At 43.6% G+C, this 16,939-nt stretch overlaps 1 protein-coding gene and 1 long non-coding RNA gene across 2 annotated transcripts in view; one reads left to right on the top strand and one right to left on the bottom strand.

Moving 5' to 3' along the window:
* LOC306872868 overlaps positions 1–16,939 on the bottom strand; it is a 147,638-nt gene that overhangs the window by 13,552 nt on the left and 117,147 nt on the right. The gene's annotated exons all lie outside the window — the stretch shown is intronic.
* Positions 9,619–16,939, top strand: part of LOC306872864 (uncharacterized protein) — a 10,584-nt gene continuing 3,263 nt past the window's right edge. Inside the window, exons 1-5 of the mRNA XM_079421749.1 lie at positions 9,619–9,755; positions 13,492–14,445; positions 15,307–15,417; positions 16,485–16,628; positions 16,702–16,939. The exon at positions 16,702–16,939 is cut by the window's right edge and continues 27 nt beyond it. Of these exons, the coding sequence (XP_079277875.1) occupies positions 13,516–14,445; positions 15,307–15,417; positions 16,485–16,628; positions 16,702–16,939 (1,423 nt within the window). The 5' untranslated portion in view covers positions 9,619–9,755; positions 13,492–13,515. The remainder of the gene's footprint in view (positions 9,756–13,491; positions 14,446–15,306; positions 15,418–16,484; positions 16,629–16,701) is intronic.

Raw genomic sequence — 16,939 nt, 5'->3', positions numbered from 1 at the left:
CCATGTTTTTATTGATTTTAATGTCTATTTCACTTTCTTTTATGTAAAAGCACTTTGAATTACCACTGTGTATGAAATGTGCTATATAAATAAACTTGCCTTGCCTTGCCTTTTCCGATGGCTGTCTAAGTGGCGGGGTCCTCAATATTTGTCAATTAAATTAGATTAGATTAGATTCGTAATTAGTGTTTGTAATGTAAAAATGTGATCAGAAGTTCGACATTTAGTAAGAAAGCCAGTTTGGCATTTACTCAAGGCATTGTGCTTCGTAAGGAAGTGTAACAGTCTGGTGTTTAAGATGCTACAGAACACCTTCCCCAGGTTACTGTTCACACAGATGCCTCGGTAGTTGTTGGGGTCTAGTTTATCTCCGTTCTTGTGAATGGGGCTGATGAGGCCCTTGTTCCAGATCTCAGGGAAGAACCCGACACACAGAACATCATTGAAGAGTTTGAGCATGGCCAGTTTGAAGCTTTGCTCTGTGTGTTTCAGCATCTCGTTCAGGATGCTGTCGACACCACAGGCTTTCTTGGGCTCGAGGACCCGTAATTTATCTTCCAATTCTTTCATTGTTATGGGGAAATCTAAGGGGTTTTGATTCGCTTTAATCGATCTTTCTAAATTGTCTAGTTTATTAATTATTTGGGTTGGGCTATATAATTCTTGGAAATGAGTTTTCCACGTCTCCCCATCTTGGATGGCCAGAATTTCTTGATTTGGTTTGTATAATAATTTCCATTTATCCCAAAATTTGTGTGAATTTATAGATTTTTCAATTTCTTCAAACTGGTTTTGCAAAAACTGTGCTTTTTTCCGCCGGAGTGTGGCTTTATATAGTTTTAGTGCCTCACAGTAATGAAGGCGGAGGATTATCTGGTTGTCTGTGTTTCTGATTTGATAGATTTCTGAGGTTTTTTCTCAGTCTTACAGTCCAAATCAAACCATTTGTCAGTATCTAAACATTTTTTCTTTGGTTTAACAATGGTCAAATGACTCTTTTGTGCTGTTTTGTATAATATGTTGTTTAGATCTTGTACTTCCTGATTGATGCCGAATTGATTTTTAGGGTATGCCTGTGTTTGGAATGAGTGTAAGAGGGACTGTATTTCTGGAGATTCAACAGCATTGATGTAATTTGTGGCGCTGTTTTCTGTCCATTTGAATGACATAATTTTGATCATTTGATATGGTGTCCTAATTGGTGTGGGTGATGTTTCAGATTGCTTTATATAGAGTGTGATTTGGCTGTGGTCTGAGAAAGGTTTCAGGGGTTTGACTGTGAATGCTCTCAAAGAGGAAAGGTGGAGATCTGTGATGGTATAATCTACAGTGCTGTTACCGAGAGCTGAGCTGTAGGTGTATCGGCCGAGCGAGTCTCCTCGCAGTCTTCCGTTGACGATGTACAGAGCTGCAGCAGCTGCCGTCCGTGAGCGTTCACTGTCTGATCACAGTTTTCTCTGGCGGGGTAAGAAGGGTACAAGTCGTTATTGCCAGTGATGAATCTGGTACCGTGTGGTTCTAAGAAATCTAATTGTTCTCCGGTTCTAGCGTTTAAATCACCCATAAGCAGCACGTTTCCCTGGGCCTGGAAATGGCTGATTTCTTGTTCAATGTTTTGAAAGGTTTCCTCTTGGAAATACGGAGACTCGAGGGGGGGTATATATATGGCACAAAGGAAAACAGGCTGAGATGCTGATATTATTCCTTTTTGTATTTTCAGCCGCAGGTGGTATTGATCTCTCTTAACTAATTCTATGGCCAGTTCAGATTGAATCCAGATGATCATCCCTCCCGAGTCTCTCCCCTGTGTGACTGATGTGAGTTTGACTGATGGTAATATTATCTCTCTGTATCCCGAGGGACAGCCAGTGAACACATCTCCTCTACACCAGGTCTCCTGTAAGATGATGACATCTATGTCTTCAAGTTCTTTCATAAAGTCAGAATTTCTACTTTTTAGGCCAAAGACTGAGGAGTTTAGACCTTGAATATTCCATGTAGAAAAACTAAGTGATTTCATCACAAACTTTTAAAATAATCGGTATGGTTTGTTTGCCATTTTGAGAAAAGAGAATGATACAAAAATACAACAGAGTAAAAGAAAATAGTGAATGATGGAAGTAATGTTATGGTAGGAACTCAAGAATATCAACAAATCCATTTTAAATGACATGTACACGTATACTAAGAATGTGGCTTGGTAAATGGTATATTTAAGTATTTTTTTGTATTTTCTTTAAGCTGGGCTGCTTACAAGTGCATATATGTATTAACAGAAAGAAAAAGATTAATAATAATTGTAATATAATAATGTATAAAAGTATTTAGCATGTTGTACAAAATGAATTACTAATGTAAGTATATAAACTAGAAATAAAAATAAAATAAGATAATGGATTAGACAGATTTACGGAGGCAAAATGTCCATCTAAGTAATATAATAGAGTAATATGGTTTAATATAACAGAGTAATATAATAGAGTAATATGGTTGAATATAATGTAGATGTGCTGGAAACATGAGATCTGGGCAGATTGAGTGTTTTCTCTTCTATGGTGACAGGCAGACAAACACACAGCAGTTCTTGTGTTCTCCTAACAGATAGGGTAGTTTCTCCTGGTTTAAATGTGGGATGGATCTGCTGTATTTGATCAGAGAACACTGTACGTATATCTGTGTATTTGGAGCATTCTGTTAGGAAGTGCAGTTCTGTTTCTGTCTGATTCAGATCACAGTGTGAACACAATCTCTGCTCCGGGGTCTCTATCATCAGCTTGTAACTTATAGTTTTACAGAGTTCTGCATGCAGGGTCTCAATTGGATGTTTTCCCGTTTGCTGAGATCTTGATTTGGATTTGTCAGTGGACCCCACACCTCACTGCCATAGAGGGCAATGGGCTCAATTACTGAGTCTAATATTTTCAGCCAGATTCTAATAGGGATTTCTATAGGACATAGAAGGCCCTGCGTGCTTTATCTCTCAGTTCTGTCACAGCATGGTTAAAGTCTCCTGTGGAAGTGATTGTCAAACCCAGGTAGTTGTAGTGTGATGTGTGTGTTATCTGGTTAGTGCCTAATGTAAATGTGTGTTGTGTTCCCTGGGATCTGGATCTTTTCTGAAATCTAATAGTTTTGGTTTTCTTCAGGTTGACTGTCAGGGCCCAGGTGTGGCAGTATTGCTCTAGCAGGTCCAGGTTCTGCTGTAAACCATGTTGAGTGGGAGACAGCAGAACCAGATCATCTGATCTGTGAGTTGTGTAGAGCGAGGCCAGGGGCTGCAGATCGCTCCAGACTGAGCGCCAGGTCATTGATGTAAATGTTAAATAATGTTGGGCTTAAGCAGCAGTCCTGTCTCACTCCACGCTCCTGGGAAAGATACCCTGTACGTTTGGAGCTGATTTTTACGCCACATTTACTTTCAGTGTACATTGATTTGAATTTTTATTTTTTTTTATTATGCAAACAAACATGCTATTTACAGGTGACAAATCAGATACAGAGTAACCAGGGTCAACAAAACATACATGACAGCCAACATGGTTTGTGTGTGTGTGTGTGTGTGAGTATGAGTATGAGTATGAGTATGAGTATGAGTATGAGTATGAGTGTGAGTGTGAGTGTGAGTATGAGTATGAGTGTGAGTGTGAGTGTGAGTGTGAGTGTGAGTGTGAGTGTGAGTGTGAGTGTGAGTGTGAGTGTGAGTGTGAGTGTGAGTGTGAGTATGAGTATGAGTATGAGTATGAGTATGAGTATGAGTATGAGTATGAGTATGTGTGAGTGTGTGTGAGTGTGTGTGAGTGTGTGTGAGTGTGTGTGAGTGAGTGTGAGTGAGTGTGAGTGTGTGTGTGTGTGTGTGTGTGTGTGTGTGCATTTGTTCACTACTCACTGCTGTGTGTGTGCACTTGGATGGGTTAAACGCAGAGCACCAATTTCGAGTATGGGTCACCATACTTGACAATACGTCACGACTTTGACTTTAACAGTGAATGATCTGAGAGATGAAGGATCTATGTCTGTTATCATATAATCAACTGTGCTATTCCCAAGAGGTGGGCCAAATGTGAATCTCCCTAAAGTGTCTCCTCGTAACCTACCATTGATGATATTCAGACCCAGGCTTCGACAGAGCTGCAGGAGGACTTTTCCATTCTTATTTACTATGTGATCATGGTTATTTCTGTGGATATGGGAGAATGTGTTATTAATAACAGTCAGTTTGTTGTTGATATATTTGCTCCCTTGTGTGTCGGTGAAGTCCGGCTGGAGTCCTGTTCTTGCGTTCAGGTCCCCGCAGATGAGCACGTTTCCCTGGGCCTGGAAGTGGCTTGTCTCTTCCTCTAATGTGGAGAACATGTCTTCGCTGTAGTAGGGGGACTCTGATGGCGGGATGTATATGGCACATATGAATATATCTTTTCTGGATGGGAGCAGTTCCTTGTGGATTTTAAGCCAGGTGTAGTATTGGCCTTGCTTTACTGTGTTGATGTGGTTGTGGAAATTTGATTTGTACCAGATTATTTGTCCTCCTGAGTCTCTTCCCTGATGGACTGTGTTGAGTTTTTGTGATGGTAGGATGATTTCTCAGTAGTTGGGTGGGCAGTGGGGGATGGCGTCTGCCCTGCTCCATGTCTCCTGTACAATTATAATATCCATCTCTCTGATGCTCTTCTGGAATTCTGTGTTTGAACTCTTTAGTCCAAATTGATATTGACAGTCATTTTAAGTGTGTGTTTGTGTGTATTACTCTTGTACATTATTTGACCAGTTTGGAGCAGCTGATGTTGAGCAGGTGTCTTATCTGATTGAGTTCGGCGGCTGCAGGGTTCTGTGGCTGTTGGACTGCTGTGGTGTAGCTCTGTGATGGCGCTCCAGGGGTCGAGTCCTGTCTGGTTCTTGGAGGAGGATGGACGTTTCTTGGTGGTTGGGAGCAGCTCTTGCTGTGTAGGTTTCTGCTGTTTTCTGTTTTACCGAATACTGTGCTTTTCAGCACTCTTGCGAAGAGTTGTACTCCTTTCTTGTTGAGGTGTAAGTAGTCATTCATATGATGGGGCCGAATGTCTTTATGGTAAGCCAGGTGAACGTTTGGAATGAATGCACAGGTTCTGGAAAGTTCTACATTGTTTCCATGGATCATGTGAAAAGGCACATCTCTCCGTGGCAGTAACGTGGACAGAGTTATTTTAGCTTCTGGGAAGCGTTCTGAGGCTCTGATGGCCATCTCTCTGAGCATAGGAGCCACGTTACCCTTCGCTGCTCGTAAGTCATTTGTCGCTGTGTGGATTATGATGTGCTTGTAACTTTCTTTCAGATTTTCATCAGATAAAATCTGAAGAGCCCTGCTTGTATTTGGGCACCACATATTCTGTGCTTTCATTTTTGGAAACAAGAGTTTCTCATTTAAGTATTTTCCATTGGAGTGGATGAGAATAAGAGCTTCTGTTTGAGTGAGGTTATCTGGAGCAGTGCTGTGGATGTTGGTCTGTGGATCTGATGAAGCGTGAGGATGGTCCACTGCGGTTGATCGTCAGTGGGGAGACAGGTCAAGTGTTTAGCGTGAGATCCTTTGGAAGTTGAAACATGAAGAAGTTCTTTCATGTTATTTATAAGTTCATCTTTCTTTCGAAGTTCTGATTTCAACACAGACAGTTCTTCATGCATTTCTGTTTTAATTTCAGCTACTTGTCTCCTAATTCCTTCAGCTCTTCTCTGGCTTGGTGAAGTTCCTTTGACATCTGTTCTTTGTTTCTCAGCAGGTATTCAGTCTCTTGTTTTAGAGTCATCATGTCCTTTGTAAGCTGCTCCGAGTCGCTGTTGTCTTTTAGCTGGGACATTATTCATTCTTTTAGTTCCACCACATCTATTTCCAGGAGTCAAAATTTCTCTTTCATTTTTGGCAAGGGAGACTGAATTAAAGCTGTTGTAGTTGTTTTCTTCTTTTGGATGTCTATTACGGGAGAAGAGGTTGTATTTATATCTGTATGATCTCGTATGAGACTTGTATTAAGATGTGTCTGCTGTTTAATTTGTATAAAGTCAGCTGTAAATGCTTGGAGGGCAGGCTCCAAGCCTGGGATCATAACAGTGCCGTTGTGGTATAAGTTCAGAGATAAATTCTTGAATCCTCATTTCCTTCAGCATCTTCAAATACCAGGATCTGTCTGCCTTTGCAGATGCCTCTTTTTGTGGTGAAGGTGAAGCGTTGGCAGAAAGCAGTATGCCATAAGGAGCTGTTTTCAGTGTAGAAGAGCAGGTTGGTCATAGCCAGCAGACAGTGTTTCAGGATGGTCCTTTATCTGTTTCTGCCTGTGGAGCTGTTAGAATGTTCAGAGCTCCTCTGAGGATACATGAAGGGGCGGGGCTTTTAGAATGTAAACAAATAACTGAAAATAACTGTCTCTTTGTTTGTTTTTGAGAGTTCCTCTGTGAACTATATACAAATATTGATCAAAATGTCCCCAATATTAAAATATTGATCAAAATCTGTGCATAAACAGTAAAACAAGACCAAAATGACAATCCTCATTGACACTGACGTATAAAAAACCCCACAAAAATATTCCTCCTGAAGTAGCTTCCAGTTTTTTATGATTGTTTACACACTAAAATAAAAATTTCCACACAATTTGCTAAATTCTACTCCAATGAGCAAAACACCTCCACAGATTTGCACAACATTACACACAATGATTTGTAAAACTCTACACACATTTTCACACCTTAGACACAGATAAGGATTGTGAGGTTACTTCCTTGTCATTACAAAGCCCCGGATTGCCAATGACCACACTAATGAACGAATCGGATAATCACATCCACCAGGTGTGGAAGCACACATGTGCTAGTTTGAAAACGCAGCACTCAGGTGAGCTATAAAAGGCAGCAGGTGAGCTCACCTGTCTTCAACAAAAATGGAAGGAGCTAGAAGAAGAAAAGAAAGAAGAGTGAGAATGAGAGGGGGAGCTCGAAGAGGAGAAGGAGATAGAGGAAGAGGTAGAGAAGGACTTGAAGAGTTGATAGAACCTGAACAAAGAAGACGAGCACCAAATTTGACTCAAGAAATCCGTGCAGCACTTATTGACCATGTTATCAACCATGGACTGACATTGATGGAAGCTGGACAAAGAGTTCAACCAAATCTCAGTAATTCAGACATTTCATCGAGAAAACAGGTAAGCTAACCACACAGTACATTGAAACTGAAGCTTTCTGTACTTATCATCAATATTGTTTACTGTGACATTTGACAGTAGGCTGCATGTGTATTTTTTTTATATATATATTTTTTACATAGGATTGAGGGTCGAGGACACCAAGGTGGAAGGGGTCTATGTTCACTCGTGCACAAGAGGACACCGTTGGGAACATGGTTTTGACCAATAATTGTATCAGGCTGTGAGAAATCCAAGCCAATATCATCAATGATGACCATATTTTCAATAACATCCAACGAGTCTCTCTGTCAACATTAGGTCAAATATACATGAAGCATCTTCTTACTATGGTGTGGTATTGTGCACTGCTCATAATGTTCTGGCACAAAAAAATACTGTGCAATGCTATTGAATAGCATCTTATTGTGTTTTACTGTGTTTCAGAGAGTCTTGCAAATGGATGCTGCAGAAATTCAACATGAATTTATATATGTGGATGAGGCTGGATTTAACCTTGCGAAAACAAGAAGAGGGAGAAATGTAACTGGACACAGGGCAATCACCAATGTGCCAGGGCAGCGAGGGGGTAACATCACCCTTTCCGCTGCTATTACACAAAATGGGGTCCTCCACCACCATGCAAATCTGGGACCCTATAATGCAAATCTAATACTTGCATTTCTTGACAGATTGCACGAGATTAAAACAACATTAAAAGTGAAATAATCAGGAGCTCATTCTGTTGCTGCTGCTCAACGGACCGTCTCTGTCTCTGTCTCTGTCTGTGCAGGAGGGTCGTGATAAGCGCTTCCTCATCCAGAAGCTGTGTCAGGCCCAGCAGGCCGTGAACGCTCGTTCTCCGCGGGGTTTGTGTGGAAAGCGGTGTGACGCTGGACTGTATTTCGTGGTGCTGGAGACGCAGGCGTGACGCTGAACTATCGTCCTCCACCGCTGGAACAGACTGTGAGAGGAGCCTGGTCCGGTGCTGTCTCTCGCTGCAGGAGAGCGTTTCTAACGTACTTCTGTTGCTCATTAAAGCTGCTCTCAAACACACTAAACACCGTCACTGAACACTAACTAGCCTTATACTTCTCCCTGTTTACAAATCTGCTGTCTTCTGTTTGTCTCCGGTTCTGTTTTTTTAACTATATACAAATTTTTGTACTTATCAGTTTGTTCTGAGTGAACAGGGGTGTATTCCAGAAAGCACGGTTAACTTACCTTCAGCTAAACCCTGAACTTTGGGTTGATTAACCCCAAACCTTGCTTACTCGACTAAAATAATGATGAAACAGCACAATTGACATTGATAAAAATTATATTAATACTATTATGCAAATATTCTACTAGTATTATGATAATGAACAATATTTTTTACTTGTTAAACGTTCATTTAAAAAATAGGTCTTTACGTTGTTCTTATAATAAAAACATACAAACAAAAAATAATGTTTTTTTTGTTTGTTTTTGACAGATTGTGGGATATTTGGGACCTATTTTGACGGATTCCTAAATTAAGCTTGAGGCTTTTATTTTGACGGGCCACCATATGACGGATTTGATGGGTTGCTATCTGAAGTTTGAAGCTTTTATTTTGACGGGTCTCCTACGGTGGCTGAGAGAGCTCAACGCGCTGCAAATAGAAAACCTCTTCATCAATTTGACAACACACGTGCTGCAAATTCTTTTTTTGTTTGTGTTGTGAGTATTTGCAGCACGTGCCACCAGATAAGGGATGGGACTCTTATTTTGACACGCCACCAGATAACGATGGGACTCTTATTCTGACACGCCACCAGATAACGATGGGACTCTTATTTTGACACGCCACCAGATAACGGACGGGACTCTTATTTTGACACGCCACCAGATAGACTCTTATTCTGACACGCCACCAGATAACGATGGGACTCTTATTTTGACACGCCACCAGATAACGATGGGACTCTTATTCTGACACGCCACCAGATAACGATGGGACTCTTATTCTGACACGCCACCAGATAACGACGGGACTCTTATTTTGACACGCCACCAGATAACGGACGGGACTCTTATTCTGACACGCCACCAGATAGACTCTTATTCTGACACGCCACCAGATAACGATGGGACTCTTATTCTGACACGCCACCAGATAACGATGGGACTCTTATTTTGACACGCCACAAGATAACGGACGGGACTCTTATTTTGACACGCCACCAGATAGACTCTTATTCTGACACGCCACCAGATAACGGAAGGGACTCTTATTCTGACACGCCACCAGATAACGACGGGACTCTTATTCTGACACGCCACCAGATAACGATGGGACTCTTATTCTGACACGCCACCAGATAACGATGGGACTCTTATTTTGACACGCCACAAGATAACGGACGGGACTCTTATTTTGACACGCCACCAGATAGACTCTTATTCTGACACGCCACCAGATAACGGAAGGGACTCTTATTTTGACGGGTTGTTAGCGGATATCGGGCCTGAGAGCAGAGCAGCTTCGGTCCATCGCGAATCTTCGCAAATAAACTCCAGATCGATATTAAAGCAGTAATGATCGCGCAGCAGCGTGCTCGAGCACTTTAAACACATCTGCAGGTGAGCGCGAGACCGCGTACAGCAGCACTATAGGTGTCAGTGTGAATCAGAAACATCGCGAGCGCAAATCAGTCATTCTGCAGTAACTTAATTAGAGTTCAGTCAATCTGACAAACTGGAGACATTGAGTATCAGGTGCACAGTGTTAAATAATCCTGAAGAGGTGTGTGTGTGTGTGTGTCTGTGTGTGTGTGTGTGTGTGTGTGTGTGTGTGTGTGAGTGTCTGTGTGTGTGTGTGTGTGTGTGTGTGTGTGTGTGTGTGTGTGTGTGTGTGTGTGTGAGTGAGTGAGTGCGTGTGTCTGTGTGTGTGAGAGAGTGTGTGTCTGTGTGTGTCTGTGTCTGTGTGTGTGTGTGAGTGTCTGTGTGTGAGTGTGTGTGTGTGAGTGTCTGTGTGTGAGTGTCTGTGTGTGTCTGTGTGTGAGTGTGTGTGTGTGTGTGAGTGTCTGTGTGTGTGTGTGAGTGTCTGTGTGTGAGTGTCTGTCTGTGTGTGTGTGTGTGTGTGTGAGTGTCTGTGTGTGTGTGTGTGTGTGTGTGTATGAAGAGTTCATTTGCAAAAACAGAACTCCGTTTAATTTTCAAAAATCAAGTTTTTTCGTTGTGCAATTAATTTCAATCAAACTACAGTTGGGTTATTTTGATTAGAGACAAAATACTACCAAACTAACACAATAAAACAATATAAAATATGATAGCATAAAAAATGTTATTTTTGTTGAGTTAACATGAGTTATCTGTTTTTGCAAATAAACTTCATACATTTACATTTATGCATTTAGCAGACGCTTTTATCCAAAGCGACTTACATTGCATTCAAGTTACAGTCTTTACATTTTTACCAGCTCTTTTATATATATATATATGTATATGAACATATTTGTGTGTGTGTACTTCTATAAAAATATATACATATAATTAGGTCCATGTATATTTGGACACTGACACAATGTTCATAATTTCATGTCTGTATGCCACCAGAATAGAATTAAAATGGAACAGTTGAGGTGAAATTGAAGTGCAGACTTCAGTCTTTAATTCTAGGCGTTGAACAAAAATATAAAGTGCTTAGGAATTACAACCATCTTTATACACAGTCCCTCCATTTCCATGGGCTCAAATATAATTGGACAAATAAATCTAATCATGAGTAAAATGTAAATTGTTAATATTTTGCTGAGAATGCAGTTTTGCACAGTGGGGCCAGTGCTTTGATGGGCCGGCGGGGCCAATCTCCTCAGACCTGTAGCATGTGTTTTACCCCCAGAACGCCTCTAAACACCATTGGGCTGGTTTTGAGTAGCAATTGGGTGGGATTTGTTGTGAAAACCTGGCAACCCTGAATGTCACACAACCCCATCATATCTCCAAGAAAGAGAAGTTATGATTAAACTAATCAGAAATAAGTCACTGGAACTAGCGAGATCATAAAAGAGGGCATGCATCCTTCAGTCAGCTTCATACTGCTGCTCAATCAGGTCGAGATCAGGAGATTGACTGGACCGATGCAGAATACTCCACTTTTTACCTTCACAAACTCCTGGACAGAGAGTATATCTCTATACTCTTGAGCTTCTGTCTCATCATCACTAAACAGCAGTAACCCAGAGCCACTGAAGCCATGCAGCTCATGATCACACTGCTCCGTGATACTCAGATGATGCTGTGTGCGTCGATCATCAGCTGCTCCAAGCCTTCTCCTGACTTTCTTCTTCCAGTCATTCTAGAACAGGTTGATCTTAATTCCAGCCGTCCAAAGAATGCTCTTCCAGAAGTGCTCTGGCTATTTCAGATGTTTTTTGGTAAAGTCTAATTTACATTTACATTTATTCATTTAGCTGACGCTTTTATCCAAAGCGACTTACAATTGCTATATATGTCAGAGGTCGCACGCCTCTGGAGCAACTAGGGGTTAAGTGTCTTGCTCAGGGACACATTGGTGTCTCACAGTGGATTCAAACCCGGGTCTCTCACACCAAAGGCATGTCTTATCCACTGCGCCATCACCACCCCAAATCTATCTTGTGGTGAAGCCTCTGTATTTGCTCTGGTGAAGTCTTCTCTTGATTGTAGACGCGTCTGTCTCCTGGAGAGTGTTCTTCTCTTGGCTGGATGTTGTGAAAGGGTTTTTCTTCACCATGGAGAGGATTCTCCGATCATCAGCACTGTTGTCCTCTGTGGACGTCCAGGTCTTTCTATGTTTCTGAGCTCATCTTGTTTTCTCAGAATGAACCAAGCTGTTGATTTGACTCTCTCTGATGGATCTGTTTTGTTTCTGAAGCTTAATAATTGTCTGTTTCTCTTGTGTGGAGAGATCCTTTGACCGCATGATGTGATTCACAGCAACAGCTTCCAAATACAAATGACACATACAGAATCAACTCCAGACCTTTTACCTGCTTAATTGATGCAGAAATAACGAAGGAATAGCCCACATCTGTCCATGAAACAGCTTTTGAGTCAACTGTCCAATTACTTATGGTCTCTTGAAAAAGGAGGGCGGTACATATTAAAGAGCTGTAATTCCTTAACCTTTCCTCCAATTTTGACGAGAATACCCTCAAATTAAAACTCAGAGTCTGCACTTTAAGCCCATATTCATTATATAACTGTAACTTGAATATGTTTTGGTCAGCAGCTAAAATAATGAAAATGTGACTGTGTCCAGATGTACAGTGCCCTGCATAAGTACTGGAACAGGAAAGACAAAATTGCTCTGTTGGCTGTGGAGTCAAGACATTAACAAATATGACTAAAAGATGAATATGAGACAAAACTACAGAATGTCACATTTTATTATTAGCCGTTTCAACACATAGATGTTTTAGCAGCTAAGAAGAACAGCACTTTTAGAGTTCATCCACTCATTGATGTGAGCATAAGTATTGGGACAGTTGAACATAAGGCAGATATAAAAGATTAAAAGCTATTATTTAGTTGCAGATCCCTTGCACACAATCACAGCAGTGAGTCTGTGACCCATAGACATCACCAGACTCTTGCTCTCATCCTTTGAAATGCTTTTCCCAGCCTTTAGTAATAGTGTAAAAGTGAAGTGACATACTGCCAAGTATGGTGACCCATACTCGGAATTCGTGCTCTCCATTTAACCCATCCAACATGCACACACACGCACACACACACACACACACACACACACACAGCAGTGAACACACACACACACACAGCAGTGAACACACACACACACACACAGCAGTGAACACTTCAAGGGCACCTCAGTCGTGGTATTGAGGGTGGAGAGAGCGCTGGACATTCACTCCTCCCACCTACAATCCCTGCCGGCCGGGGACTCAAACCCACAACCTTTGGATTACGAGTCCAACTCTCTAACCATTAGGCCACGACTTCCCCAAATGCAGCTAATCCCAATTGTTGCTTGTTTTGGGGAGTTTCTGCCTTTACTCTCCTCTTCAGCTGGTGAAATACATGTTTGATCACTTAGAAAGACCTGTGAGGCAACTGCTCCAATACTTATGCTCACATCAGATCGAGGGATGAAACTATAAAAGTGCTGTTCTTTTTATTTGGTAAAACATCTATGTGTTGAAACGGCTAATAATAAAATGTGACATTCTGTAGTTTTGTCTCATATTCATCTTTTAATCATATTTGTAAGTGTCTTGACTCCACAGCCAACAGAGCAATTTTGTCTTTCCTGTTCCAGTACTTTTTGGAGGGCACTGTGTGTGGTTCTGACTGTATATCTTTGCGTGTATTTCAGTGTCACGGGGCATCCGGTCGGGTCATGGCGTCGGGTTCGGAGGCCGTACACTACATCCACCTGCATAACTCCAGTCAGTCGGTGCTGGAGGCCCTGAGGTCCCAGCGACGTAAGGGTCTGTTCTGTGACGTGACGGTGCGCATCCACGACGCATCTCTGCGGGCGCACGCCTGCGTCCTGGCGGCCGGCAGCCCCTTCTTCCAGGACAAGCTGCTGCTGGGCCACTCGGAGATCTCAGTGCCGCCACTGGTGCCAGCCGAGACGGTCAAGCAGCTGGTGGACTTCATGTACAGCGGCTCTCTGGTGGTGCTACACTCACAGGCACTCTGCATCCTGACCGCTGCCTCCATCTTGCAGATCAAGACCGTGATCGACGAGTGCACGCAGATCATCTCGCAGCGCCGCGCTGCTGCCGCCGGGGCTGCCCTGCCCAAGCAGGAGGAGAAGGGCCGTGAGAGCGCCGCGTCACTGCAGGGCTTCGCCTACGACTGCGGCTCTGACATGACGGCTGCGCTGGGGGCCGGGGCTCCAGGGGACGGGGGCGGAGTCGGCACAATGATGGCCCTTGGCGAGGTTGGGGGCGGGGCCATGTGCAGAGGGGAGGGGCTGGGGGTGGTGGGGGGCGGTGCCATGTGCAGAGGAGATGGAATGGGCGTGGTGGGGGGCGGGGCCATGTGCAGAGGGGAAGGGATGGGTGGGGCCATGCTGAAGCCTGCCAGCTGCTCGCAGGAGATGGGCTATATGCTGAACGCGGAGCGTGGCGCGAGCGCAGCTAACGAGAACATCGCAGCGAACGAGCGCGACGGAGGGGTGGAGTACAGCGGCGTGGGGGAGGAGCTGGTGGGCGGGGTTGAGCGCTTCAGCGAAGACGAGGAGAGAGACGCGGACCGAGACACCGACAGAGACCGGCAGACGGCGCACACGCGCAAACAGAGACAGCCGCTGAGACTGCAGGTAATGCTAACACCCATCCTCTTTACAAGGATAATAGTGTCTACACCTACTTTACCCCTACCCTACCCAACCAACCCTTACAGTAATGCTAATACATTAATTATGTTATTCTCGGTTGTGGCTAGAAGGGATACAGCTACAGTTGGAATTTTTCTATCTATTAGATTGTGTTTTAATAATGTCTACACCAACCCCAACCCTAAATCTACCCCTACCCCTTACAGTAGAGCTGTGCGATTAATCGAATCGAAAGCGCCTGCGATGTGGACGCGATATTACTCCGTTCCAGAGCATATGCATGACTGCCAGCCTTGTCTTACTGTCTACAGAGTGAGCGCACCTCCGTTCTCCCTGATCAACACTGCTCTAGCCAACTGTGTAAAGCCCACCATTTAAAAAGGGTCAGATTGAAAGTTAGGCAAATTAAAAAAAAAAAAAAAAAAAAAAACTTCATGTAAATTTCATGTATGTAACTTCAGCTTCAAAATGACAGGCAACGAACAAAAAAGCTAATTTGCAAGAGCTGCGTCACAAGACCTATCAAGAGCTCCCTTATCGGTTCTGCTTTTAGTACTGGAGAATAAAAGATACATTTTTAGATGTTTTTATTAGTAGGCTAGATGAAAGTTATCTTACACATTTTATCTCCCCAACAGATTAATTTGAAATAAGTTTGTTCGCTAGTTCAGAAAACCGCACACACAGCCCGTGTCTCTGAATGCATCTCATGCCCCTCGCTGCGCATCTCCCGCGTCTCACGGACGAGCCGCACACACGCAGCCTGTCTCGTAATGCTCTTTCATACTCATGGTTTCGCGCCCGGTTGAAACTAGGTTTGCTGAGCGGTTGGACTGTGTGCAGGTGCTGGGTGGAGAGGAGGTGGTGGTGAAGAACGAGGGTGTGCAGGACGGAGACGGTCTGTTTGAGATGGACGAGAGCGGGAACGCAGCGCATCAGCCCGCATACGGACAGGTACAACAACACCGCCTCCGTTCACAGCAGTATGGAGCATCCCTTGCTACTAATAACCCACAGTTGCCTGATAACTCTACATTGCTGTGAACACTACTGGGAAAAGATGATGGCAGCTCCACGCTCTACTGCAAGTCATGTTAACTTTTTCAGCTAAAAAAACAACAATTTGATTCAATTAGTAATGTTTTGATTAGATTCGAGAATGATTATTGTAAATTCAGGACAATTCGAGACAATTCACAATTAAATTTGATGCGATGCGGTTGACGATTCGATTTTGCATTCTTTAAGTGCATTCACAAGATTATTTGAGGGCCTGTTTACACTAGTGCATTTTCATTTTAAAATGGCGTTTTAGAATGGAAACGATCCTTGTCTACCCTGGCGTTTTCAGAAACGATCTCCGTCTACACTACACAACCGAAAACACGTCACGTTACCATTCATGCAGGTACAACCATAGATGCATGTAGGTAGATCACGCGTCTGCGTGCTTGGAGCGGTCGAATAGGGAATCTACTCATCTATGGGTACAATAACAGGCATGCTGTTATTGTTTACACGGTCGTCAAGGATACGCAGAGGGAATGTGGGTAGCCACGCTATCATTTTCAAAAGTCTCCGTTTTGCTCCGTTTACACTGAAACACAACCCGAGTTTTCAAATTAAAAGTCAAATTAAAATCAAAAGTCTCCATTTCCCGGATCAAAAACGCCGGAGTAGTGTAAACCACAGGCGTAGGGGCAAATTACACAGCAGCCTTTATGGAGTCAGAGCAAAATAAAAACACTTTTTAATTTGTTTGTAATCGAGAAATCGAGTGAATCGTGAAAGCGTAGTGCACAGGACACAAAAGAGTTCAGTGATTCTTAAACTTACTGTGCATTGTTAGTTCATGTTAACTAGTGTGTGTTTACTTACATTAATGGAAACATCATTAGAAGTGATGCCATTTTTTGTTATTGTCAAGAAAAGCTTATAGTTTTTTTACAGTTGGTGTACAGCTCTGGGCGGCTAAAGACATCAGACACGTGTGTGTGCGTGTGTCTGTGTGTGTGTTTCAGGGTGGCTTCTACGAGGACTCGGCCGTGTTCTCAGGCGGTTTCTGGTCTCAGGCGGATCCGCAGGCGTCCCTGGGCTCGAACCCTCGCGGCCGGGTCACCAAACCCCCATCTCCGCCGCCGGCCTCCCAGAACCTAAGCAGCCAGGTCCGCCGGCCCACCGTGGTTGAGCTAGGCGCGCCGCTGCACTCTGCTAACGCTAGTTCGTCTGTGTCTGCAGATGCTGTTCCAGTTTCCTGCCAGCGAAGCACAGCAGCCGTCCTTCTTCGTGGGTGGACCCATGGTGATTGACAGCCTGGCCGAGTCATGCCAGCAGGCTCCGCCCCCCGCCCCCCTGACCCCGGCCCCGCCTCCCTCCACCCCAGCATGCCTGGCGGGGCCCAGCTTCGCGCCGCAGGGCTCCGAGACATCCTTCGACTGCAGCCACTGTGGGAAATCACTGCGCTCCCGCAAAAACT

This window comes from Barbus barbus (assembly GCF_936440315.1).
Source record: "Barbus barbus genome assembly, chromosome: 7".
In the NCBI taxonomy this organism is placed as follows: Eukaryota; Metazoa; Chordata; class Actinopteri; order Cypriniformes; family Cyprinidae; genus Barbus; species Barbus barbus.
The sequence above is the reverse complement of the archived record's forward strand: the minus strand, read 5'-3'. Positions and strand labels throughout refer to the sequence as shown.